The sequence below is a fragment of the Lepidochelys kempii genome, chromosome 9 (genome assembly GCF_965140265.1).
Source record: "Lepidochelys kempii isolate rLepKem1 chromosome 9, rLepKem1.hap2, whole genome shotgun sequence".
Taxonomy (NCBI): domain Eukaryota; kingdom Metazoa; phylum Chordata; order Testudines; family Cheloniidae; genus Lepidochelys; species Lepidochelys kempii.
This window is the reverse complement of record NC_133264.1, coordinates 23337647-23365387: the sequence shown is the minus strand read 5'-3', so window position 1 is coordinate 23365387 and position 27741 is coordinate 23337647. Positions and strand designations below refer to the sequence as shown.

Here is a 27741-nt window from a genome sequence, read left to right as displayed (position 1 = left end):
CACAGATACTCTCTCTCTCATGTGTGTTTAGAGCTTAGCTCCTCCATCATCCAGCAGTGCCCTTATCAGCCCCTTGTATTTAGCCCTTTTGAAATCCCTGGAAGGATTAACTCTCCATGTTCTCACAACCACACCACATTTGGAAGGCTGCATACTCAACCATCCTATGCTAGTTGGCCTTTTAACTAATTTTCCTTAAAAGACTAGCCACCTCATGCTGCTGAGTTAGAAGTTGCAACAGTGCTGTTAAGAAGAGAGAAGAAAACTGATAATAGACTCTTGTACAGAGCAAACCAGCATAAATACAGAAACCAGCAACCTAATGCAAATTTTAACCACAATAATGGCAACAAGAGCATCATACAACTCCCTTCTCCCTACTTTACTCTTCCTACAGTCGTGCAACCTTCCCAGCCCTGTAACAGCAATGAGAACAACGTCCTATGCTAATGCATAAATGAGGTGGCACCTGGATGTGAATTTCACAAGATTCCTGCCTTAGGCCAGCTCATGTGTCCTTTTTACCTAATTACCATCTGTAGCACTGTCTGGTCGGGGGTGGCAGCCACTGAAGGCACCATCGTGGCCTTGTCCCCCCTTTTGTATAGATTCTAGTCTCTTACCCCTAACCCCACTGAGACCAGCTAGTCAATCATGTTGACCTACACGGAATAGCCAGTTGAGGTAGTGGTGCCAAGCCCCTCTCTCTGTCCTTGCTCCTCAAGGGTGATGGTGACACAATGTTCCTCTTTTCTCTCTCCCTCTCTCCCCTTCTAGTTCTCCCCTCCACCCCCCACTACCCACACTGGCCTACAGAAGGAATTTGCTAATTGAAGGACTTGGTTAGAATGCCTGTCCTGGACTTGAAAAGGTTAAAGCAGTCTGGAAAGAGTAAACCTGGTCAGTCATGCCAGTTATTGCTCCAGAGAATTACCTGGCATTCATTGATCTACTGTTGTTTATCTTTACCCATTATACTTGGGCCTCAAAAGGAACAGAATCTGTAGTTCTGGCCAGCAACCTGCATTTCTGTTACCAGGATCTCCATTCAGAATCTCATCAGTTGCTAGAGTATTTTCAAAATTCATGGCAATTGTTTTTTTTCTTTCTTCAGTGAGGACTGTGAAACAAGCTAAGTGACACTTTTAAGTTCAGCATTTTTGAGATGTGTGACTATCAGGTATATAGAAGCATGGGACGAAAGGAGGTCATGTTCACATAACACAAAGATTTTCCTTAAGTTTTGTGAAAAAATTCATATTCATAACAGCAATCATGGAAAGTTGCAACCCGAAAGGAAATTTGTTTTAGAAGGTTATTAGCAACTGAAAAAGAATAGAAAGCTGATACTGACCTTGACTATCATGTTCACTGATACAGAATGCTGATACTTGAATGTTACCTCAACTTCAAATGAACGTTAACATTTGTGTTTGTAACTAACAAAGCATTGCCAGTTCTTCACCATATTTATTTGCTTGTATGATGTATCCACATCCCCTGCTCTTTGTTTTGGCTTTACTTTGGAAGTTCTTTAGGACAGGGATTGTCTGTCTTATATTTGTACGGTGCCTGGCACAATTGGGCACCAGTCCTGATCAAGGTCTTTGGGTGCTAACAAACTATAAATATTAATTATTATACTACTACTACCTGAAAATACTGACAGTGGATTCTCTCTTCTGTTGCTCTGCTCTTAATAATGGTTCATTATCTGATACTGAATTTCTGTATGTGTTCCAGAACTTTATTACTTTAGTGTAAGTAAACTTCTGCAACATCTTCAGTGTGTCATTTTCCCATCCCTCCGAAGGAAAGAAAAAATCAATAGAATTGTAATTTTATCTGCAGTTGAATGAGCTCTAAAATGCTGAGAGCTTGAATTCAAGCTCCTCCTTTATTTAATTAATTAATGAATTAATTTTTTAGAATGCTTTATAAGCAGTCAGACTGTTATCATACTAGCAGTTTATCCATGCAAGAGGCCCAGTTTCAGGAGCAACCTCAGCATTCCAACTACCTGGGTCAATTAAGACCAGGGTATTGCTGAAGTGACTTATTTGGTCTTCTTTGGATGATGTGCCACTGCTGATCTCCTGTAAATTTTGTTGGTGTGTGTCCCCCAACCTCCAAGTTGAGGAAAATATACTGAAGAAGCTTCTGCATGGAGAATATTTTTGAGCATTTTTGCTAGCCCATGTGATACTGCCAGAAAATGGAAAGCTGAGGTAGCTCAAGCTCATGCAAGTTTCAGCTTCCTTATCAATGTATATTCTGCTACAAGTTTTTGTTGTTATGGAGTGAAGTTAGGCTGTCTTTTAACTACCCACACATCATGGTTTTGGCTATATTTACACTTTTATTAAACTGTTAGATAAAACACAGTACTCAGGATGCCAGTAGAGTTTCAGTTAATTTTTTTTTAAAAAGTTGGGCACATCTGGTGCTTATCAAAAGTTTATTCTAATTTGAATATTTTATTTGACTGCTCCAAAGTTTTGATATTTTTCAGTCTGAGTACAATGTACCCAGGGAAAAAGACTAAGTTGGCAATGTGTTTACTTCTAGATGTTTGGCCACTGATTCTTGACCAGAAGATATTGCCTTGCATCAGAATGTTTACATGCTCTGTATTTCCTTAGGTGGTGAGCTACATGTGTTATATTCTACCCTTTAATTTGGGAGAATAGCATAGAGATTTATGCAAACTCAATACTAGAGGTAAGTGAAAGGGGTGAATTACGTTTTAGAAGAATTTAGTGGATTTTCCATCTTTTTAGTGTAATCTGCTCTCAGCTATGTCCTAATTTCACCAAAATAAACAAACTCAGTTTGTGATTATATTCATTTTGGTTAAAAGTGGAGGTAGTGTAGTACTCATTTTAGGAATTCCTTTATGGGGTTGGACAGTAAAAGTTAGGGAGTAGGGCAAAGTGAGAGATCAGTATTGACAACCTCAAGAGATCAAAAATAATGAATCAAACCCTAAAAAATCTTGAGTGGCCCAAAAAATGAGTTTTTAATCCAGTCATGTTTTTAATCTTGACTTTTTAACTCTCCTCTCTGCCTCTGCCAGTGTTTGTGATAGCTTCAGGTTGAAAAGTCAACTTTTAATGCACACAAAAGTACATGCCTCTCCTTGGCTGCTCAGAAGCAGATTCCACTCACCCTCTTTACACCCCTGAAATAGGGGAACTGCCATCCATTTTCTATTACTGTCTTGACACAGCAGCAATACTTCTGACTCCTTCTGCCCTGGGACTTCACTACTTGGGATTCAGTGGTTCCACTTCCCAGAGTTCCCACTCCCTACTTCTCTGCTGCCCCAAGACCCTCTCTCTGGTATGGGTCCATCCAAGAAGGTAGGGCAGGTGCATGTCCAAGGCTCTTGCACAGACCTCTGCTTATGTGCCCAGCCTCAAAACTTGTGGGATTGGAGGAGCTTCTAGTGGGATCGCAAGAGCTGCTCCTCCAGGCTCTAAAATCCTGTGGCTCATTATCAGTTCATGAGAACTGGCTTTCTCAGCTGCTCAGAGAGGCCTCCTCTTACCCACCACTGCTCCCAGGCTGTTCTTCACAATCCCTGAGTCCTGTTCAGCTCCCTGAACCATAGAGTGGCAGTTATTATCATGACTTCAATTTCACTAAAAGCAGTGGGAGGTGACAGCCAATTTTATTAAGGGCAGCCTCACTTCCACATGCAGATAGATGGTAGGGAAATGGCGGCCATCTTGCTGGCTTCAGACCCACTGACAGTAGTAGGAGATGGTGGTCATTTGGGATAAGGGAAAATTCATGAGTTGGCACCTTTCATCAGTTTTTCATGAGACAGGTAAAAAACAAAAGAAAACACCCCAAAATCACTAGAGTCCTCAAAGGAAACCTGAAAAAGACGTGCCTGGGAAATTAAATTCATAACTCTGAATGCTAAAAGCCACAGACTTATCAGAGACAATGGTTTTATGGCTGTGACTCTCTGTACCTTGGGGGAACATGCAGCACCCACATGTTCATCCTTATAAAATGATTGTGTGGTATCCAATGCAAAGTTTGTCATCTCGGGTGTCTTCAGAAGGCTCATGATGCACTGAGCATTGTTGTTATAGTGATGTTATAGTAATTGTTATAGTAATATGTGACAAAGTTCTTCCTCTGCCTTGGTGGGTCCTGCGCTTATTGGTGGATTTGCTCGCCTCAGAGGTTCACGGCAGCCATCAGTTTGGCCACTTTTGCTAGTGGCTCAAACCTGCCATTCACTCAGCTAACCTCATCACTGGCCAGCATAGGGAAATGGACGGAGAACAATCCCCACAGTCTCTGCTGATCCACCTAGTGGGTCGGGACAGGCCGGGACCTTCCCCTCTGGTGGGACTCACAGTCCAGGACAACTCCTCCTGTACCCAGTTGGGAGTATGGGGGGAACCCAGGCCCGCCCTCTACTCTGGGTTCCAGCCCAGGGCCCTGTGGATCACAGCTGTCTACAGTGTTTCTTGCAACAGCTGTGTGACAGCTACAACTCCCTGGGCTACTTCCCCATGGCCTCCTCCCAACACCTTCTTTGTCATCACGATAGGACCTTCTTCCTGATGCCAGATAGAGTTTGTACTCCTCAGTCCTCCAGCAGCACGCCCTCTCACTCTCAGCTCCTTGTGCGCCCCTTAGTGACTGAAGTGACGTCCTTTTTAAACCAGGTGCCTTGATTAGCCTGCCTGTCTTAATTGATTCTAGCAGCTTCTTAATTGGCTCCAGGTATCCTAATTAGCCTGCCTGCCTTAACTGGTTCCAGCAAGTTCCTAATTGTTCTGGAACCACGCCTGTTACTTACCCAGGGAAAAAGGACCTGCTTAATCTGGAGCTAATATATCTGCCTTCTATCACTTTCCTGTAGCCATCTGGCTTGACCCTGTCACAAATGTTATAGGTTGTAATTTCATATATATAGTTATGAGGCTGAAAATGTGTCCTCATGGCTTAAAACAGGCCCAGGCAAAACTCGCCAAGAGCACAGGGGCAGTTCACACCCCATCAGGGCACGTGTGGGACAAACCCAGCCCAGCCTCACAGGAACAAAGGACACTGACCTCAGTAGCAACAAAGGATCTGTTGGACTCTCTAGTGAGTGACGCCCCTTTGGTCAGTTTGGGACTACGATGAGGTAATGCTCACCTGACTCTGAAGGGAGATGGAGGGAGGCGTAGCCAAGAGGGAAGAAAGAACATGATAAATGGGAGAAATGTTTGCCATGCTCTTCCTCTCTCTCGCACTTGCATCTACAGACAGCACACCAAGCGATTGAAGCACTGATCAAAGGGGAGAGCCTGGCTGAAGGGCAACCAGCCAGCCTGTGGTGAGAAGCATCTAAGTTTGTAAGGGCACTGAAAGTGTTAAGATCAGCTTAGAATGCATTTTGCTTTTATTTCATTTGACCAAATCTGACTTGTGCTTTGACTTACAATCACTTAAAATCTATCTTTGTAGTTAATAAAATTTGTTCGTTTATTCTACCTGAAGAAGTGTGTTTGGTTTCAAGTGTGTCTGAGACTCCTCTTGGGATAACGAGCCTGGTGTATATCAATTTCTTTGTTAAATTGATGAACTCTCATAAGCTTGTAGTGTCCAGGGGGCATAACTGGACACTGCAAGATGGAGGTTCCTAGCGTTGTGTCTGGGGCCGGAGATATTGTCTAGTGTCATTTGGTTGCACAATCCAAGGAGCAGCTTACATGCCAGAGGCTGTGTGTGAACAGCCCAGAAGTGGGGGTTCTCACAACAGAGCAGGGTAAGGCTGGCTCCCAGAGTCAAGAATTGGAGTGACCTAGCAGATCACCAGTCCAAATAACACCAGGGGAATGTCACAATGGCCCATTACAACAACTTGTAACACATCTGCTGCCTACCAACCCTACATTAACACTTTTGCAGTTGCAGGACAATTGCTCACTTCATTTTACCTAATCTTCCACAACGTGTATTGTGACCCTTACGCTTAACAATCTGTCCCACCTACTATTTAACCTGAATACTTTGATATCCTTCACCAGAAATGAAGAAGAGCTCTGTGAAGCTTGAAAGCTTTTCTCTTCCACCAACAGAAATTGGTCCAATAAAATTGCCTCACCCACCTTGTGTCTCTCATATCCTGTATACAACTTGGCTACAAGAACACTGCAAACAGCAAATCTGGAGGTCCACAATGACATTTTTACAGATTCACTTTCCAACGCAGAGCTGTAGTCCGATTTATTTTTAGGAATAATGTTTGGTACAGATAGAAAGAATGTACACAAAGAAAACTGAAGTTACGCAAGTAGGGAAGGTGGAAAAGGAGCTGTTGACTTACATTTCAAGAGAGAAGCAGAAGAAAGGATTTGCATACTTGGAAAGTATCAATCAGAGAGAGACCTGGAGAACGTGCACCCAGTGTGCCTGGGCGGCAGAGAAAAGGGTGGCAGGAGTACTGTGGGACTGGCAATTAAGCAACAAACTGAAAGGAAAAGTGTCTGCTGCAAAGTTTGACAACAGTGGGTCTTGCAGAGGTGGAAGGAAATAAGATACAGGTAATAGAAAACAACATACTGAGGAAAATGGAAGGCAAGTGAAGTGTAGGTTGAATGTGCCTGGAAGAAATGACAGGGAAGATGAACTTGGGACTCTAAGTGATAGGCTGGAGAGTGCATGTCTGAGGTGGGCTGGACATGTGAGAAAATGGGAGAAGAGCGACAAGTAAAGAAAACCTGGGGGCGGGTGGGAAGAGACAGCATGAGTGGACATGGGAGACAGAGGGTACAAGAGAAGTTTGAGGAGAAAAGGACTGAAACTCCAAGATCTGTGAACCCATGCCATGGACTGAAAGAAGTGGCAAAGAATCATGGGCACCTTGGACACCATGTAAACGAGAAAGAGAGTCAAGAAGTTGAAGTGAAGTTCAGTATATGTCGACTGTTACAGAATTAAAATGTTTGAGCAATCCTCAAAGCAACACACAGGCTTTAGCAACTGTGTCCTCTGTGCATGTTTAGGGCGGGGTGGGCAAATTACAGCCCGCGGGCCGGATCCGGCCCCTCAGGGCTTTAGATCCGGCCCACAGGATTGCCCCCCGTGGTGCCACAGGCCCTGCGCCGTTCTCAGAAGCGGCCAGCACAATGTCCCTGCGGCCCTGGGGGAGGGCAGGGCAGGGCAGAGGGCTTCATGTGTTGCTCTTACCTCCAGGCACCGCCCCTCGCAGCTCCCATGGGCCAGGAACGGGGAACCACGGCCAATGGGAGCTTCGGGGAAAGTACCTGGAGGCGCAGCAAGGGCAGCGCGTGGAGCCCTGTGCTTCCTCTCCCCCAGGGGCTGCGCAGGGACGCGGTTCCAGCTGCTTCCCGGATCAGGCAGGCAGGGAGCCTGCCCTGGCCCCTGTGCGTGCCGCTGCCACCCCGGAGCCGCTTTAGGTAAGCAGTGCTGGGCTGGAGCCCAAACCCCTCCTGCATCCCACCCACAACTCCCTGCCTGCACCTCTCACCCCTGCTGCACCCCAGCCCCCTGCCCTGAGCCCCCTGCTGCACCTTGCACCTTCGTGCACCCCAACCCCCTGCCCTGAGCCCCTGTTGCACCCTGCACCCTCGTGTACCCCAACCCCCTCCCCTGAGCACTCATCACCCCAATCCCCTGCCGCACCACTCCTGCACCCCAACTACCCCCCCACCCCAGCCCTGCATACAATTTCCCCACCTAGATGTGGCCGTCGGCCCAAATGTTTGCCCACCCCTAGTTTAGGGGCTAAATTATATTATTGTTAATGAGCATTTTAGGATATATGACTGTGCTTATAATACTTACTAAGCTGTGACATTGTCCATGTAATTAGCCAAGACTGTGAAGGAAACTTCTATCTCTGTTAAATGAAGTTTTTAAAAAACCCTACTTGCAACCATGTATAGTAAGAAGGCTTGAAAATTGACAGTGTGAAGTTAATTTAGCTAAAATGTATATTTAGCTATGATACAGTAAACCATTTCAATTTCTTTAAACTTTTTTTCTCAGATAACCATTTTTTAAAAATCCAATGAATTGGATCAGTAAGGAAGAACAAACTAGCACAGTGGAATAGATAAATCAAATTTAGGCATGGTAGTTTATTGAATCTAAATTGTGCCCGGTTGGCCCAAGAGGTATATAAGCAATCCATCTTGTGCTGATAATGGAGGTTCTTGAAATCCACCTGATGTTTGCATTATTAAATTTCAGTCTAATGAGCTCTGCTAATACATATTGAAGATGGTTGTAAGGAGTAGAATGTGAATCTGAGCGGGATAATTTGAAAGAAACATAAGCTGAGCATTTTACATGACTCAAGGGGTATAGCTACAATTATACATATAACCAAAATTGAATTTAAATGGAATTTCTATTATCCGTGTCCTTCTACCAGGGAAAATAAAGTGTAAATGAAGTAAAAGTCTTTAGCGTTGGTAGTGGTTTGTTTTTATTATCTAATTTAATAGATTCTTGCAATGATATTCGCTGGCAGAAAAGTTTTAATATTTCATTACTTTAAATGTAGTCTAGGTGTGTATAAAAGCTTATAAATGGAAACATGTCTGTGTAATTGCTTTTATCATTTCATAACACTAGTATTTAAGTTGTATATTTTTAAGAAGAGGTATCAGACTGTGAAGAGACAGCAGACTTTGAAAAATATAATCTTGTGGCATTTATTTTCTGCATACCCACTGCTTAAGCTGAACGTTATATTCGTAAATTATATAGGTTGATTCAGTAGGCAATAGAAATAGTACCTGAAAAACTGAATAAACATTTATTGTTCTATACCACAGTTTACAGTAGCTTTATTGTACAGGAAAGTCTGGTCTGAAGTCTTATTCCTGTTAGTTTGGGTTCCTTTTCTTCTGACAAGGCAGTACTTTTAAAAACTTAATATTTCATCAAGTATAATGCTATTAGAGACTTATTCTCACTTAGTTCAGTCATCAGGCATTGAGATGGCAATAAAAGAGAATGGCTCCTTTGAGACATTAATGCTTTGGAATAAATGATGTGCTAGAACAGAAATTTAATTAATTTACAGAGTATATTGATAGTCCCTTGTTACTGTGCTGTATATTTTTAATCTTCTTTAACATCTGTAGTAAAGTGTTTGAAAACCCCTGCAGTTGAGCAACTAGTAGGTAATTAAGTAATAAGGGAAGAGGCTTCTAGAGGGAAAAATATTCTTTTTAGAGGATGCTGTCATAACATGAATAAAGTACTGCTGCTGTGATTTGCAATGAAAAAAATATATTACCTAATTTGATACTGTGACATAGATAGTCCAGACATCCTATATTTTAAATCTTATATGCAGCACTGAATATTGGAAATATGGCTTTTCCTTCAAAAGAAATCTTAGTTTATTTCCTATATTAGTAAATTAGTTGTTTTTTTTAAAATATTCTGCCACTGTGTGATTTCCTTTCACCTTACAAATTGTCAGTTATGATACGGATTAACAGTACTGGTCTTGTAAATAAAAAAAAATATTAAAGGCCAAATTCTGCTTCAAATGCACATTGACTTTAGTGGGAGCTGCAGAAATTAATCTGAAAGTGAACTTCAGCCCTCAGAAAGGGTTTTGTTTTATTATACAAATGTAATTAAAACAAGTATAAATAACTCATTATAGGTATTTTTTATTTTTAGCGAAAGCAGATGAAGCATTGAAGGCTAAAGAAAGAAGCGAAGAAGAAGCGAAAAAGAGAAAGGAAGAAGGTAATGCAGTTTTTTATTTATCGTCAAGATACAGTTTTTATTAAACTGACAATAATAATTCCATAAGGAACAGTTTCCTTGGAGGTTCTCATATTTCTCTAGGGTTGGACCACATCTTAATAGGGGTATGTCATGGTCAGTCGTCCTCCAATTCACAGTCACACAGAGCACCTCCACCTCTCAGTCACAACCATATAATATTCCTGTGGCAATTACAGCAATTGCAGGGAATTATTTAATGATTTTTTTAAAGCTGTCTTTAAAGCAACTTGGTATTTGGTAACAAGCAGAAGAGCTAATACCATGTGACCAGTCAGCTCTGTGAGGCAGAGACCACAGTTAGAGAAGTCACTGCAGTCAATTAACATAAAACAGTAACATTGTTTATCTGAGAATATATTGTAGGACTAACATAAGATGTCCAATCATTAGTCTAGTTCACTTGTGCAGTTACTCTGTACTATGTCATGATAGTAATCCCTCCAATGCCGTGGTAGCTCTGTGCACTGAGTACTTTCAGGATGAAGGCCTTTTCCATTGCACTACCAGTGGTAGACTACCAATGGGAATCTGTACAAGGTTTGCAGGATCAGGTTCAAAACAAATGTACTTTGATTGTCTCTCTTTTCATTATTTGGTGATATATCAAGTTCTGTGAGAGAGCCAACCTGAACTTATATAAAGGAACCTTAAGTGGTATTCCACACTTCAACTTTGATGCGGTATCCCCATTTCTCAGAGAAAATTAATAGCAAAAATCTGTCTCCTGTGGTTCCAATTAAAATGAGCTACTAAAGTGTCTGCAGCATATATTACTTTTATGTTGGTTTAAGTATAAAATATATACCAAAGGATTTTACTTTTATGAAACTGTCAGCTTACTTGTTTTTGACATCATCACTTATCTTGAAACCTGATCCTCAATTTTTGAAAGATGCTGCTGTTTAAGAAATTATTATTTTAAAAAATTAAAGCATCAGTATATACCTTTTCCTTGATGTTTTATTATTATTTTCCAATACCATATAGGTGACTTCTGAGTTGTGACAGATTTTTGACTGTACACAGTACATTTTAATTATATTTCAAGGTGGATATCTGATCTAAGGGGGAGTGTGTGTGTGTGTCTGTATGTATGTATATGTATATACATATATGTACATACATATATATTTTCCTAGGTTAGCCTTTGATCATCTAGTGCCCTCTGCAAATCATAATTTGGTGCCTACATGTAGGTAGTATTCTAGTTGCCAAAGGGGTTGTGTTTGAGACAGACTGTCCTAGAATCAGTGGTGTACACAGGCTGAAAACTTAGGATAAGAGAGCCTTTCATTGGAGGATTGGAATGTGGTTAGTTCACAGCAAGGTATAGTGGCAAAGAACTGTTCGAAGGCCGTGGCATCACTACTATAGCTAATCTGAAAAGAGATAAGGGGAAGGAAGAACTGGGTTAGGAAAGGGTTGAATGTGAAGTTTGGGGAGGTGGCTGGGATCAGAGTGTGACTGGAGGAGAGGGAGCTCCTGTCTAACCAATATCAACAATAGAAGCTTTTGTGGATAGAGCTGCACCAGTGGTGAATTATACATCCTAACTTTCCTAGCCGTAGACAAGTCCCGTCTATCTTGACTCATCTCCAAATGCTTCATTTCATTATCCTTCCATCTCCCAGGCTCTCAACCTCAGTTTACTCTGACTTCCCTCTTCATGCCCTCATACCCAGTCTCTTTCTAAGTGCAGTCTCACCTGCCTTTTTTAATGTCACCCACACCCACCCTTTCCAGGCTGTCTCCTCTACTGAAGTCATTGTGCACTCCCTGGTTTTTCTCTAGTTTTGACTACTGTAACCACCTCTTCTCTGCCTCTTTACACCTCTTTCCCCCCCACTCCAGTCTATCTAAAATGTCACTGCTAAATTCATCTTTCTGTCCTATCACTACAAGCATATTCAAAACCCCTCCTTGACTCCATTCATTTTCTTCCTTTCTTTTAACACAGCAAATTAAAGCTCTTTGTCTTTCCCTTAAAGCCCCTAGAAACTTCAGCTCCCGTTTACCTCTGTTCTTAACGCCTTTAAGAAACTGGAGACTATTCCTAGAAAGGAGACAGCACAATAGAAGGTGCACAGTGGAGAGTATGAAAGAGATGAGGCGAGCATAAACTTCTTGGTTTAATGATCTGTTTGGGTTTTTTTTAATGTAAAATGAATGCTAAGCTTTTTTCACTTCAAAGTGTACTGGGCACTCATTACATCTGAAGGAAATCTTTTTCTTTTATGTTAATTTTCTAATTATTTTATCCAGATACACTGTGTGAGCTTGTTATAAAAGAGACAAATCTACTCTCCCAATATTTAAATATAACTAATGCCCATTGTATCCAAATGGGATGAAGCTAAGGATGTAGCCAGTAAAAGGTATCACCACCTCTATATCAGCACATTCAGGCACTTTTGAAGCTAGTAACAATAATGCTTTCTCCAGCCTTTCCAGTGCTCAACTGTGTTTGGCAGGCATCTGGGTGCTTTTTTTTTTTAAGTTTTACTTTCACTTGAAACATTTAAATTGGGGGCATTTTAAAAGTGTCTTAAGTGAAAGTAAAACTCACCAGTGCTTCATGGACAACCAAACTTCAAAGCAAAATACTGCTGCCTCCTGCTTGGCCTCCCAGCTCAACAGTACGCTGCAGGTGGCTATACCACTTTGAAGTCTATGGTTTTTATTTAAGCAGCTATATCAGAAATGTATTAAACTCTCAGTGTGGCATGTTAAATAGATACTTAGATGTGAAAGTGCAGACTGGCTGTCTGCAGAACATTGATAAACCAGGAAAGTGAGCAAGTGTCTCTGCTTGGAATGGTAACATTTCACACCCACTTTGCATTGGCATAAATGGCCATGTGAGGTGCAGAACAATGGACGATCAGGTCTTGTGACTTTAATATTTTTTACTGGAAATAATAAAAAGTATTTAAAATCCTATCAGAATAAAAAGATTGCTCAGTATTTTGATTTGAGGGCAACGAAGAGCAAAACATTATAAACAGTTTTCAGAGTAGCAGCCGTGTTAGTCTGTATTCACAAAAAGAAAAGGAGTACTTGTGGCACCTTAGAGACTAACAAATTTATTTGAGCATAAGCATCCGATGAAGTGAGCTGTAGCTCACGAAAGCTTATGCTCAGATAAATTTGTTAGTCTCTAAGGTGCCACAAGTACTCCTTTTCTTTTTGCGAATGCAGACTACACGGCTGCTACTCTGACAACTATCTGTGATGACTTTCAATGGGAGGTAGGCACCAAATTGCCATCTATGCCTTTGAAAATCTCCCCTTGAGAAAATGTCACCTTTTAAATTTCTGAAATAAATAGATTAGACAGATCACCATGTGAGATTCTGGGTAGATTAAAAAGTGTTGATTTTAACCTATAAAACCCCAATTGGTCCAGGCCCAGCCTACCTGAGAGATTGCCTCTATCCCCAAAATACGTTGCCACAATTGCAGTCAGCAGAGACAGTGATGCTAGATCTCCCTTGATTTAATAGAGAGAGAGCTGCTGACAGAGCATTTTTCATAAGGGCCCTATCACTCTGGAATGTCCTTCCTCCCATGGCACAGAATAGCCCCGATTTGACGACTCTCAGGGTACCCTGCAGGATCCATTTGTTTTTCCTGGCATTTGACGAGAGGAAAGTGGATTGAGGTATTACCCAATGTATGGAGGTCATAGTAATCTGGAAACACAAAATTAGTAGAAGAAAGTTTTCAAAATTTTGCCTTGTAGTTGGCATTCTTGTGGTAGTACAAGTCTCTGCCATGTGCCAGCTCAAGTTCAAGTAATGTCCCTTCCTCTCATACAAGGTGGGACTGAAAACCTCTTTGAAACTTTCCTCAGGATGATTCAGTTGTAGAGTCAGTGGACGCTGTGGGGTGTGAATACAGCTTTGACCGGGAGGTTGGTTGGACACTATAATTTTAGTAAAGTAGTAGCAAGTCTTTCAGCTCCTGTAGTAGCGTGGAAATAGATAACTTTTTCTACCTTCTTCATCAACGTTTAAAGACTATGAGCCAAGCTGGTAAAAAAATGGTTTCCTCCAATTAGGTTCCTAAAACCATATTTAGGTGCCTTAATAAGTAACCTGATATTCAAAAGTGCTGAACACCCAGCAGTTCCCACTATAGTTAATGGGAGCTGTTGAGTGCACTCAGAAATTTTTAATATCATGCCACTTGTTTAGGTACTTAAACATGAATTTAGGAGTCTAAAGTTAAACACCCATTTTTAAAAGCATGGTCCCAGTAAAGTCCAAATCAACAACCTATTGCTAAAAGGATGGATGAACATTACTCTCTTTTTGAAGGGGGGGAAAAAACACACCAACCACAAGAACAGGTGTTATGCACACAGTGCTCTGTTAACAAATAGGATTTGTGTTTGAAACTCCTGCTCAGTGCTTTGAATATTTACCTTTTGGTGACCTGTATCTATACTGCTGCTTTATATACTTCATTCGTTACACTAGAGCATTCTTGAAAATAAGGAAAGAATATCACAGTTCCAGATGATTTATATAACCAGCCACCTGGGACTGCTCTGTGGTTGATCCTGAACTGAGAATAAATGAACAACAGTGTGCAGTCATGCAAGGCGTATTACTAGAGAAGAGCTAGAATGTGTCATACTGAACTGTATATTTCCATTAGTCTGTCTAAATTAACATAATGCTTTATTTAGAATTCTCTAATGGGTTATATAGTGATACTTTTTATCTACCTGTAATCATGTTGCCCTGGGGATAATGCTTTAGTAAACATCTGATTTTTCTGACAAGGGGATTCCTTCCAAATCCTCCAAAATTAAGTTACACAATTAAGTTAAGCTGCTGGGTTAAAGTTTTGTGTAGATTCAAAGGAGGCTTCACATTAGACCAGTTTCCCCTAGCAAACACTGTTTTTCAGTGTTCACTGTTCAATGATTTTAGACAGTCATCTTCAAGAACTGAATTGATCGAATTCACCTGAGGATATTAGTGAATGAGAGATGAAGAGATCTTGCCCAACATCCAGAAGTTCTGAAACAACTTTAGAATCAGTTCTAAGTTGCAAAAAGTTCTAAGATGGAATCTCTTCAGAGATGGAAGAAATACTTAGGAAAATATCCTTAATATCTCAAGTTTGGCTTTCATGTTTTTGTGATTTTCTTCATCATTAGAGGGTAATTTTTTATGCACAAGATCACTTTCATTTAAAGAAATCCAGACTTCTGATTGAGGAGTAGGTCTTCCAGTCCGCATAAGCTCAGAATCCTACTAGTTCCAGCAGCAGCTATCATAGCCGTTAAAGTTTTCAACAGATTTTAAAGTATGATGCAAAATTGCAGTCTTTTCTTTTTTTATCCCCCTTCAATGAGGGGCTTGGATTAGATTGCAACATATTAGTTGCTGCCTTGTTTGCCAGAATCTTAGCATTCATCTTTTTAAAAAAGTCCCTAGGCCTGACGATGGCCTTAAAAATGTGAACTTGGACATTGCTGCATCAGTTACTCTGACTCTGCAGAGATTCTGAAACAATAGAAGGTGTGAAATGTCTCTAACATGGTAACTCAGGGCTTGTCTATATGGGGACACTCAGAGAAATTCATTCAAATTAACTAATGGTGTGAATTTAAAGCACATTAGTTAAACTGCATTAAATCCCTGTGTGGACACTCTCATTCAGATGACCAGTAACGATGATTTAAATGTCATCATTGTTAAGTATTTCATTATGAACAAATCATGTAAGAAAGGAGCAGAATGATTTACATAATTTGCTGAGAGTGATATTTCATTTTGGTGCCAGGAGTAGGTAGCATTTTAGAGGTAACCAACCATTTCCCTCCCCCTCTCCCAATCTAACGCATGGAGTCAAAAAGACCGAGGGGAAGAGCAGAGCCCACCTCAGAGGGCATCTGAACCCCAGGAAACAGGAGGTAATCTGTAGAGGCAAGAAGGACATACATCCAAGCCTTCCACCCACAATGAGGGCTTGGTTGGCTCTGGTGGCATGTGAATGGCCAGATGGCTTTCTCTCTGGATCTAGTGGTGGTGGCTCCTCACTTTAATGGACATTGTCCATTTGACTCTGCAGACTTTACTGTATCATTATCATTCAGGTCATGACTGTTTTCTTTGCAATCATGAGAGCTGGATATATATATATTTTTAAATGAGACCTTAGATTCTGATGTCATATAACTCCAAGAGACTGGGGGTCCTGTGTATGTTTCTATGCCTTGCCCAAGGATATATCTGAATCATACTAAGAGGAAACAAAGCTTAATGATCCCAACAGAACATATGTGATCATATTTTAAACATCTGCACAATCTTCTTTGAGTAGCATCTAATTTTTGTGTCTAGTAGGCAGAGTTTGGGAAAGTATCCCAATTTTTTTTTCAAGTTCAGCCCTTTCTGCAATACAGAGTTTAAAAATTTCTGCTTCTTAAAGAAACTGGAAAAGTAGTTTAGGGTATTTTGCTGTACACAAGAAAGTAATGAAAACTCAGAATGTTCCTGGGTGTTAAGATGCTATGTTTTTTAATTAAAGGAAACATTTTAGGTATATCACAGAATTGAGTTGTTCAGATCCTAAATCAAGGAGATTAATGTGGTTTGTGTTCAGGATCTAGCTAAATGAAAGCTAGCTTGGGTATATCTACATGTGCTGCAATCATACCCTCCCGGTTGCAGTGTAGACCTACCCTGTGAATTTAAACTAGAGTTACTCCTGATTTACACTGGTTTAACTGAGACCAGAATTAAGCTCTCTGACTCCACATGGAAATATGTTTAAGTGAACAAAAGGGCTAATTTACAGTCCAGCTTCCCCAGCTGACCAGAATCTGAAGACTTGGTAGGATTAGTCAAAAAGTTTGGAAGTGACAGGAAGATGAGATAGTATTTGTAGACACAGGATGAGTCCAGGGAGTTTTATTTTAGGAGAGGGAATGTAGTAGCCTGCCTGAAGGGATCCACATGTGTGGATGGGGAAATGATGGTGGATGAGAGGAAGTGGATAACAGAAGGAGAAAGAGAAGTCAGGAGTTGGCAGGGGATATGGGACTTGGTGAAAGGTTAGCAGCAGACACACTTCAGAGGCAGTGACAGGTTAGGAGAAGGAAGGAGTAGCTAGAAGAGAGGAGAAGGTGAGTTATCTCTAGATGATGTTGGTTTTCTTCTTGAAAGAATTGTTTGAGGTCCTATTCTGAGAGGGAGGACATGTAGAGGTGGTAGAGATGGTTTGTGAAGGAATCAAGAAGTGTCCGTAGTTATTGTAGACAACTGAGTTGATCAGAGAGGGGTAATGTTGTTTTGCACGAAAGATAATGAAATAAAAAGCAGACAGAACAAATCGGCATCAGAAATGTATATGGTGTCTCAACTTTTTTTCAAAGATGCTCAGCCACATGAGAGCAAGAGTAGAACAAATGGACATAATCCTTCCTTCAAAAGAAAAAAAAGCCTTACCACAAAAATGCATTTTTGAACTACTTTTTAACTTGTGAATTACCAAAATGTGGAAGCCTCTTATGTAAGTTCACAAACCAGAGTCCATGTCAGAGCAATGTGTTTTGCCTTTCTGTGGCTGGAGCCGATCAGCAGCAGCCAGTCAACTGGAAGGGAACCTATGCAGCCCTAATGCAAACAGGAGCAGCCAAGATGGCACTGCACCACAGCCATGAATTGGTGTGTGTCCTTCACAAAATAAGGGGCCAGTCGCCAGGGAGATTCCACACACCCCAAAGGGCAGCCTTAAGTAGCTGTGGAGGGTACCATAAACATTTAGGAAAAATTGGAGATAGATTTTTCACTTTGTGGGTCAGTTTACATTTTCAAGGCTATCTTCAGAAGGGAAAATGAAGATTTATACCTAACATTTTCAGGTAGAGACGGATTCACAGCTGCAGGCTCAGTGAGCCCCAGAGGTTCATCTCTGGTGATGATTTGATCCATACTTTTCCAGATATGCTTTTTATATTTCATTAATTTCCGTATGTTTTCTGTTGTGTCTTATTGTGACTGTATACAAAGAAACAAACACAAAAAGGAAGCTTACAAGAAGTGGAAACTTGGGCAGATGACTAGGGAGAAGTATAAAAATATTGCTCGAGTATGCAGAGGTGTAATCAGGAAGGCCAAAACACAACTGGAGTTGCAGCTAGCAAGGGATGTGAAGGGTAACAAGAAGGGTTTCTACAGGTATGTTGGCAACAAGAAAAAGGTCAGGGAAAATGTGGGACCCTTAATGAATGGGGAGGCAACCTAGTGACAGATGATGTGGAAAAAACTGAAGTACTCAATGCTTTTTTTTGCCTCGGTCTTCACAGACAAGGTCAGCTCCCAGACTGCTGCCTGGGCAACACAGTATGGGGAGGAGGTGAGCAGCCCTCAGTGGTGAAAAAACAGGTTAAGGACTATTTAGGACAGCTGGACGTGCACAAGTCCATGGGTCCAGATCTAATGCATGTGAGGGTGCTGTGGGAATTGGTTGATGTGATTGCAGAGCCATTGGCCATTATCTTTGAAAACTTGTGGCGATCGGGAGAGGTCCCGGACGATTGGAAAAAGGCAAATATAGTGCCCATCTTTAAAAAAGGGAAGAAGGAGAATCCAGGGAACTACATGCCGGTCAGCCTCACCTTAGTTCCTGGAAAAATCGTGGAGCAGGTCCTCAAGGAAACCATTTTGAAGCACTTGGAGGAGAGGAAGGTGATCAGGAACAGTCAACATGGATTCACCAAGGGCCAGTCATGCCTGACCAACCCGATTGCCATCTATGATAAGATAACTAGCTCTGTGGATATGGGGAAAGCAGTGGATGTGATATATCTTGACTTTAGCAAGGCTTTTGATACAGTCTCCCACAGTATTCTTGCCAGCAACTTAAAAAAGTCTAGATTGGATGAATGGACTATAAGGTGGATAGAAAGCTGACTAGATTGTAGGGCTCAACGGGTAGTGATCAATGGCTCCATGTCTAGTGTCAAGTAGAGTGCCCCCGAGTTCGGTCCTGGGGCCATTTTTTCCCAACATCTTTATTAATGATCTGGATGATGGAATGGATTGCACCCTCAGCAATGACGCTAAGCGGGGAGGAGAGGTAGATACGCTGGAGGGTAGGGATAGGGTCCAGACTGACCTAGACAAATTAGAGGATTGGGCCAAAAGAAATCTGATGAGGTTCAACACGGACAAGTGCAGAGTCCTGCACTTAGGACAGAAGAATCCCACGCACCACTACAGGCTGGTGACCAACTGGCTAAGCAGCAGTTCTGCAGAAAAGGACCTGGGGATTACAGTGGATGAGAAGCTGGATATGAGTCAGCAGTGTGCCCTTGTTGCCAAGAAGGTTAATGGCATATTAGGTTGCATTAGTAGGAACATTGCCAGCAGATCAAGGAAGTGATTATTCCTCAGTATTCGGCACTGGTGAGGCCACATCTGGAGTATTGCATCCGGTTTTGGAAAGGATGTGGACAAATTATAGAGTCCAGCGGAGGGCAATGAAAACGATCAGGAGTCTGAGGCACATAACTTAAGAAGAGAGGCTGAGGGAACTGGGCTTGTTTAGTCTGAAGAGAAGAGTGAGGGAGGATTTGATAGCAACCTACAACTACCTGAAGGGGGGTTCCAAAGAGGATGGAGCTCAACTGTTCTCAGTGATGGCGGATGACAGAACAAGGAGCAATGGTCTCAAGTTGCAGTGGGGGAGGTCTAGGTTGGATATTAGGAAATAGTATTTCACTTCGAGGGTGGTAAAGCACTGGAATGGGTTACCTAGGGAGGTGGTGGAACCTCCATCCTTAGAGGTTTTTAAGGCCTGGTTTGACAGAGCCCTGGCTGGGATGATTTAGTTTGGTGTTGGTCCTGCTTTGAGCAGGAGGTTGGACTAGATGACCTCCTGAGGTCTCTTCCAGCCCTAATCTTCTGTGATTCTAACTGTTTTGCATACAGACATTACAAGAGAGAGCTGATCTATACATACAGAGTGAATTGCAAACAATAGTAATTTACAGAGAAACCACATAGAAAATCTGCAGTCTTTGGGGTTTTTTTATTAGTAAGGCATGACTAAAATAGAAACAAGCCCTTAAGGTACAGTCCTGTATGCATACATAGTGGATGTTATGTAGTCTATATATCATAGTCCTATTAGTTTACTCCTATTTATGTTTGTTTTTGTACAGTATTACTTAGCATCTTGCCTTATCAGTCAAATGAGTGTCACTTAATAGGCATTCCTAGACAGAATTCTACAATTAGGGTCCTGGCCAGCAGCCGCCACTCTCCGGCTGTCCAGCTCTGAAGGCATCACCGCTGCCAGCAGCAATGGAGAACTAAGGGTGGCAATACTGCGACCCCTCTAAAATAGCCTTGCAAGCCCTCAGCCCCCACCATGATTAGAACACCATGAAATATCAGATTTAAATATCTGAAACCATGAAATTTAAAATTTTTTAAATCCTATGACCATGAAATTTACCAAAATGGACCGTGAATTTAGTAGGGCCCTAGTTATGTAGATTATATTTGTTCAAATATATTAGATTATAGGAAAAAAATCTGTTTTTTCATTATGGTTTCGCTACTATATACATACGGTTCCATAGTATCAGTGAAATAGATTTTCATTCTAGTTGAATTCAAGTTTATTTCTGTGGTGGTGTTTTGTTTTTCTTAACATTTGACAATGTCTTCATCATTGTTGCAGATCTTTTGGTTGAACCGAGTAAAAGTTTGAAGAAATATTTACAGTGTACAATATTTTTTGTACTGCTGCTATTTAGTTACTCTTAATCTATTTATTAATATTTGCAACAAAGATTACCTTTGCTTAAAATAACTGTAGATTTAACTCTGTACTGCTATAAACCTTTAATCAAATTAAAACACACCAATATAAAATTGAAATTCCTGAGTCTCTAGACTTCCAAATTTCATTCTGTCTTGTGGCATCACGGTATTGCTTTTGTTACAAAATCTCCACCCCAAAAACAAAAAGTTGAAGTTGCATACTTCAGCTAGCAAGCTTCTGGAACTGAGTGTAACCTTTATTAATGAAAAGTTTAGCCTCATATCTGCGGTAAGCAAAATCTATTGTATAATAAGCTTATTGTTTCTCAGCTCATGAAAAAAAGGTTATTCTTTCTCCATCCTTTTGTAATGGTGTTTTAACATTACTTTTATTGTAATTTTATTGCCAAATCAGGTGTGAGATTAGATGTTGGATGTTACGTGTAATCTGCTCAGAAATCAAATCATTTGACCTCCAAACCCACCAATGCACCCTCCTGCTGGTTTGCTGTTAAATATGCAGCATTTTCCTGTCATGAATACAAATGGCGGACAAATTAGAATCTACAGACAGCTGACCTGAGCTACAGATTAGAGACTAGGGGCTTGTGCTGTTTTAAAAGTTTTAATTACCATAGTCCCAATAGCCAGTTGAAGGACACATACAAAAATCTGTTTATAACAAAAAAGCAAAGAAAGAAAGAGAAAGAAAGAAAGAAAAAGCTCACTCCTCCTAATTTGAATTTTTCAGTTTGATTACATTTGCACTTCCATTGGAGCTATGCTAATTTGCTGCATGAAATTAGGTCTATTAATAAAAAATGCTGTACCTTTACAAAAGTATTTTCAATTGAGGGTTTTTTCTGTTTTGTTTTTGTTTTGCTCATTTCCATTTGGGACTAGCTGAAAATGACATCAAAACCTTATGAGAATTTTACTGTCAAACGTGATTTTAGCTCAGGGCCTGGCAAGTCAAATTCAAAGTAGCTGAAATGTGTAGGAGTAATAGCGGGAATAATATGGCACAATATAAATACTTTCAGAGGAAAAGTGTGTGTTCCTTTTACATCCAACTCAAATGTGTTGGATTGCATTACTGCAAGATGTTTGAAGTTGTTTGCTGTAATATATCATTCATAATACAATTATAAGACTTTGTTTTTTAAGATGTAGCTAGTCATGAAAACATATTTTATACAATTGTCTTGAGATGTGGTGCAATGATAGCACTATTTTGGTCCATAATAGGGATTAATGTATGAAAGGTTTACAGAGGATTATAGGGAAAAGATGGTTTTTAAAAATCATTTTAGATATCAAAGTAATAGAACTAAACAAGGATTTGTTCCTTTGAATTTAAAAAATAAATTTCACTAATACTTGCATTAAGGAATATATTATCCTGATGCCTTCATTCTTGAATTTGCATTTTTTGTTTCTCATGTGTGTTGGCCCAGTGTTGAATTGATTAGTTATGCCTAGCTAGTAAGCAATGAAACATTTTTATATACACTAGGGAAATAAATTTGGCAGAAAATCAGCATGAGTAGATTTAATTATCACTCAGAGACCTTTTCCTTTTCTAGCTTAGTGATCCTGAAACTCCACGTGTTTCAATGAAATCTGTGTGGACGCTAAGCTTCGCTTCCCAATTTGTTCCTCCACACAATGATAAGCCAAGCAATTACTGGTTTATTGATTTTTCATCATGACAAATTTAAAGTTGATTTTTTTCCTGAAAAGGCAGGGGTGATTAAGTGTTTCCCCTCGGTTTAGTACAAGAGAGCTATGTGGCAGAATCTAATATCCTGAGGTCAACCTCTGCAGACAGATAATACGGTGTCTTGGCCACATGTTAAGAAGAGAAATCAGGACTACAAATGTGATAGGATATATGTGGAGACAGTTTAATTTGCTCCATTTATATGAACAAGTCATGTGGTTCATGCTTGGAAAACATCATTTTGAATAGGCTTGGAAATAAAAACCACGTGGGCAGAAAGGATAAATGAGTACAAACAAGAGAAGCATTTGCTTCTCAAGGGGTAGATCTTTTAAAATCTGAAATAAGTAAAGCTTTGTTTTTTTGTTGTTTTAATAATTGACTGAAATCTACATGTTACCCTGCGGATAACTTCATATTCTCCTTACAGTTTGAGCTAACATTTAAAAAATTAAAATCATACAGGTCCCAAAAAGATTGTTTCTGCGTAATATCTATATCACGTAAACATCACAGTAACAATCAAGGTATAGTATGCTGTTAATGTTTGTGGTTTATTTTGAAGCTCATGGATTTATAGAATTTAATTGGAAGCAAAAGAATAGCACTTTACAAAATGGGAAAATGCATTGCTAGAGTTTAGCTGTTCTTATTAAACTGCAGAATTCATGGATTTGGATAAAACAGTAAAGCAATCAGCAGATAAAGCTTGTTTGTTTTGGAAAAAAAATCAATTTGATATTTTATGTCAATAGAAATTTTGACATGTTTTAAAATCCTTAAAAGGCTAACTTATACTTACTCTGAAGTTATTTGAGCAGTTTGGGAAAATCTTTATGCTTTCCAAGACGTTGTTTGGAATTTAACCCAAAACTGAGCCGGTCAACATTAGCAGTAGGTTGTAGTGGAGAAATGGCAGAAAATGTAAAGTTTTTAAAAGATTTGCTAGTCAGTGGAAGATGTATGAATTGCAGTGTCTAAGAATGATGAGATATACTGCAATATCTAGTTTTTGAATGTCCCAAAGTTTGAAGGTGGGGGTCTGTGCTTTGGTATTGTTTTGGTTTATTGATGAGAGAGGAACAGACAATCTAGATTCAAATTCCAAACATGCCCACAAAGTTCAAACACTTGAATCTGTTTTTGGTGTGAAACCATGTTGGTCTATAATTTTAGCCATTATCAGTAGTACAAAAGGAAAAGCATATCTTACCACTGCTCATTTTAGATCTGTACCCTGAGAGTGAAATGCTTTTTAAAGGGTTACACAGATTAATTGACAGAGCCAGAAGAGTACCCAGAAGTTGCCTACTACAGGACAGGCCCAACAAAGAAAATAACAGAATGCCACTAGCCATCACCTTCAGCCCCCAACTAAAACCGCTCCAACGCATCATCAAGGATCTACAACCTATCCTGAAGGACGACCCATCACTCTCACAGATCTTGGGAGACAGGCCAGTCTTTGCTTACAGACAGCCCCCCAATCTGAAGCAAATACTCGCCAACAACCACACACCACACAACAAAAACACTAACCCAGGAACCTATCCTTGCAACAAAGCCCGTTGCCAACTGTGTCCACATATCTATTCAGGGGACACCGTCATAGGACCTAATCACATCAGCTACACTATCAGAGGCTCCCATTGTTTCATGTTCTCTGTGTATATAAAATCTCCCCACTGTATTTTCCACTGCATGCATCCGATGAATTGAGCTGTAGCTCACGAAAGCTTATGCTCAAATAAATTTGTTAGTCTCTAAGGTGCCACAAGTACTCCTTTTCTTTTTACAGATTAATTTGAGATTGAAACCATCAAAGGACTTGCATCACCTTCTTAAAATCAATTTCCTTGTCTGTACACGCTGCCTGATACTTCACTAGTATGATATAATTTATAGTGCAATACTTTCAGTTAACACCAAATTACTAAGTTGCAAATGGCATGCAACAAATGGAGGTATGGGCATTCCTGACTTAGAAACCAAACTTAGAACTTTCATAAAGATTACCTATAAAGGAATGCAGGCCCTTACATTGTTCTATTCTTTTGCTCCTGACAGTATTAACATCAGTGACCTGCCTAATGGACAAGGGAGTTGTCACAGGGTCCACTCACTGCTAGGGGCACCTCTTTCTGGCTACTCTGGGAATTAGCACCTTCCAGGTGCTGCGCCCTCCTCTGTTGGTTTCTGAACCCGTCATTCTCTCTTACCCTGTGACCCCTCTTACTCCAGGAGCTACAGCTTCCTCTTTGTGAGTTGGCCCTCGGGCCATGTCACTATTGTCTTCCCCTTCCAGGGTATGGAAGTCTTTCGGGCCAAACTGTCCCTCTGCACCACTTCCTTAGTGGATGGTAAGGGAACCTGGGCCCACCCTCTACTCTGGGTTCCATCTCAGGGGCCCTCTCTTCAGAAGCCAAGGTCCGCACTATCCTATGACTTGCTGCTTTTCCCCTGAGCCTATCCTACCTTTCTGGCTCTCCTCCTATCTGGGTTTGCCAGCTGCACAATCCCCTCCTCTCAGGGAGTAACAGTAGGCAACTTGCCTCTTTAGCCCAAAACACACTCCAAACACACCCAAAACACTTCTCCCAGGGAGCGACTGCAGACTACTCCCCGGCAGACCCTTTCTGCTCTCAGCTCCTGGGCCCCTCCTGTTTCTGTGCAGCTGAGCCTCATCTCATTAATCCCTGCTCCCTGGCTGCTCCTCCAGGTGCAGTCTGGGCAGTTTTGGCCCACCTAGCCACTTTAACCCATTCAGGCTTTGTGTGGGGTGGGCATCCCATCACAGAGGTATTGTGAAAGCAGAGTAGCCAATCCCACTGGGGTGGGCAAACTTTTTAGCCTGAGGGCCACATCGGGGTTCCGAAACTGTATGGAGGGCCAGGTAGCGAAGGCTGTGCCTCCCGAACAGCCTGTCCCCCGCCCCCCTCAAAACTCCCAATCATCCAACCCCCCCCCTGCTCCTTGTCCCCTGACTGCTCCCCCGGGACCCCCCCTCTATCAAACCCCCCCATCTCCTGACTTTCCTGACCCCTATCCACACACCCCCACCCCCCGGGACTCCGATGCATATCCAATCCCCCCTGTTCCTCGTCCCTGACCACCCCCCAGGACTCGCTGCCCCTTATCCAACCCCACCGCTCCCCGCCCCCTTACCATGCTGCACAGAGCACCAGGACTGGCAGCCACGCTGCCCCAAGGGCCTGGCAAGACGGTCCCATGGACTGGACTGTTTGCCCACCTCTGCATTAGCAGTACAAATTCTGAGGACGGTGGGAGAGAGTATCAAGGACGAGCTGTCATGTGGCAGGAAACCCAGAGATCTGGGAGATCCAGTGGGCTTTAGAGGATATCATAACTGGAATTTCTATGCTCATTCTAAATTTAAAACTATAGGTCCCATTTTTACTCCCACCTTAAGTCATTGGAACAGAGCTCTGACATGAAGATCTGCTTTAAACAGTGATGTTCATGGCAAACTAAAACAAGGCTCCATGTCATTTTAATTAACACTTCTGATAATAAAAATAAGCATTTTATGTTGATCTAATTGATTTGAAAAATATTGGTTAAATCTGCTACAGAAAGGTTCGACTGCATGCGGTCATTCACGTAGCTGTAATAACTTAGAGTGCTTTACTCAATGATAAGAAAATATATTAAGATGCCCTTAAATTCATTAGTTATTGCCTAAGGTCATACTTTATGTTCAGTTAATTTTATTGAAGTTCATTGTTATGCCTGTGACCTGAACTCATTCAGATAAGGCTTTAAACTATATTGTGTACATACAGTGAAAGAACCTCAATTTGCATTTTAATTCATATATGGAAAAGTTTCTTAATTATTACATCAGTGTTTGTCTTTTGAAGAATGGCAAGTCTGTTCACTCATTTAGGTTACATTTATGCAGAATTTTTAAACTTTTTGGTGTGTCGTGAACACTGGTAACTGAACTATTATTTAATTTTGGAAAATGAATACTCCAAATTTTAGCAGAAATTCCCGTATGTACTAATGAGAACAAATCTTTATTGTCTTAATCTTATTAAAATTTTAATTTCAAATCCTTCCAGTATACCCTCATAAATGGTAGATTTTTAAGTTCTACTCCACTCTTTGTGTCCCTGGTGTGTGTAAATGTTGCTTCATTAAGCTGACACAACCACCTGGTGTTGAGTTTCCAGTCTCTAGAGAATATTTCAGCATCTGGTACATACTGTGATCTTTTTTCTGTGTGTTTAATCTTTTTATGGACATGTTATAATAAAAAGTGAGCAGTAACAAATGAAAGATAATCTAAAAAATAATAAAAGGTGTATGTATAGTTACAGGGGCATTCAGCATAACTCAGTGGTTCTCAGCCTGTGGTCCGCGGACCCCTGGGGTTTCACAGACTACGTCTAAGATTTCTGAAGGGGGTCTGCACCTCCATTCAAAAATTTTTAGGGGTCTTCAAATGAAAAAGGCTGAGAACCAATGGCATAACTTACATATACATGAAACGCATCCAAAGTAAACAAATTTTGTATGAAGTATTATAAAGTGGTTTTAGGAAATTCTGCATTCTGATTGGTCAGTAGCCAAAGCACAGCCCAGTTTGTCAGGACTATCCCATCAGAAATAAAATCAATACACCTCCAAAGTGACTAATAAAATCAATACACCTCCAAAGTGACTAATAAAATCAATACACCTCCAAAGTGACTGTCACCACCTAGACTAATCAAAATCAGGCTTCTGATTTAAGTCTATTTTTAAAAAATCACCATTTTAATTAAAAAATTCACTTTTAAATTTTGAACTACTTTCTCCCTGCTGTCACTCTGTGCTTGTCCTTGTTCATGTTCTGCCACCAACCTTTTCACTTTCAACTCCCTCCTGAAGATACAAGGTGAAATCTTGGCCCCATTGAAGTCACTGGGGCCAGGATTTCATCCACACTTTTTCTGCCTTGCCTGCAAGAAGTTAACAAATCCAAACATTTTAAAAAAGCATCTACCTCTAAATTACTTCCATCAGGCTTCCAAGTTTGTCCAGTCTTTTCTGTTTCTGTCAGTTAAAATTTCTTTGGGACAGATACATTTTATTTTGTATCTCATAGTGCGCGAGGTTCATAGTTGGCATTTAAAGAACAATCATCATAATAATTCTGCTCCTTTCCTTCCTCTGCATTTTCCCTTTTCTCTGCCACTATGAAACCTTTGAAACCACCTTCTTTTCCTGACCAGTCGGGATTCCCAGCCCACCATAACCTTTGAAGAGCTGCCAAGTGGAAGCTGCTTGGATATTCAGCTAAGTAGCAGCATTTCAAAGAGTCAGTGGTTTTCTCCGACGCACTGTCACTCTTTTGACCATATCAGTGGGTCTCCTGCTCTGTCTTATTTTTGGGGGGGGGAGCCTAAATAGCTGCAGGGAAGGCTG

General features: G+C 40.9%; 1 protein-coding gene across 3 annotated transcripts in view; it reads left to right on the top strand.

Moving 5' to 3' along the window:
• RSRC1 (arginine and serine rich coiled-coil 1) overlaps positions 1-27741 on the top strand; it is a 366678-nt gene that overhangs the window by 287153 nt on the left and 51784 nt on the right. For all 3 annotated transcript variants that reach the window (XM_073359563.1, XM_073359564.1, XM_073359565.1), the window contains exon 7: positions 9682-9750. In XM_073359563.1, coding sequence (XP_073215664.1) covers positions 9682-9750 — 69 coding nt within the window. The remainder of the gene's footprint in view (positions 1-9681; positions 9751-27741) is intronic.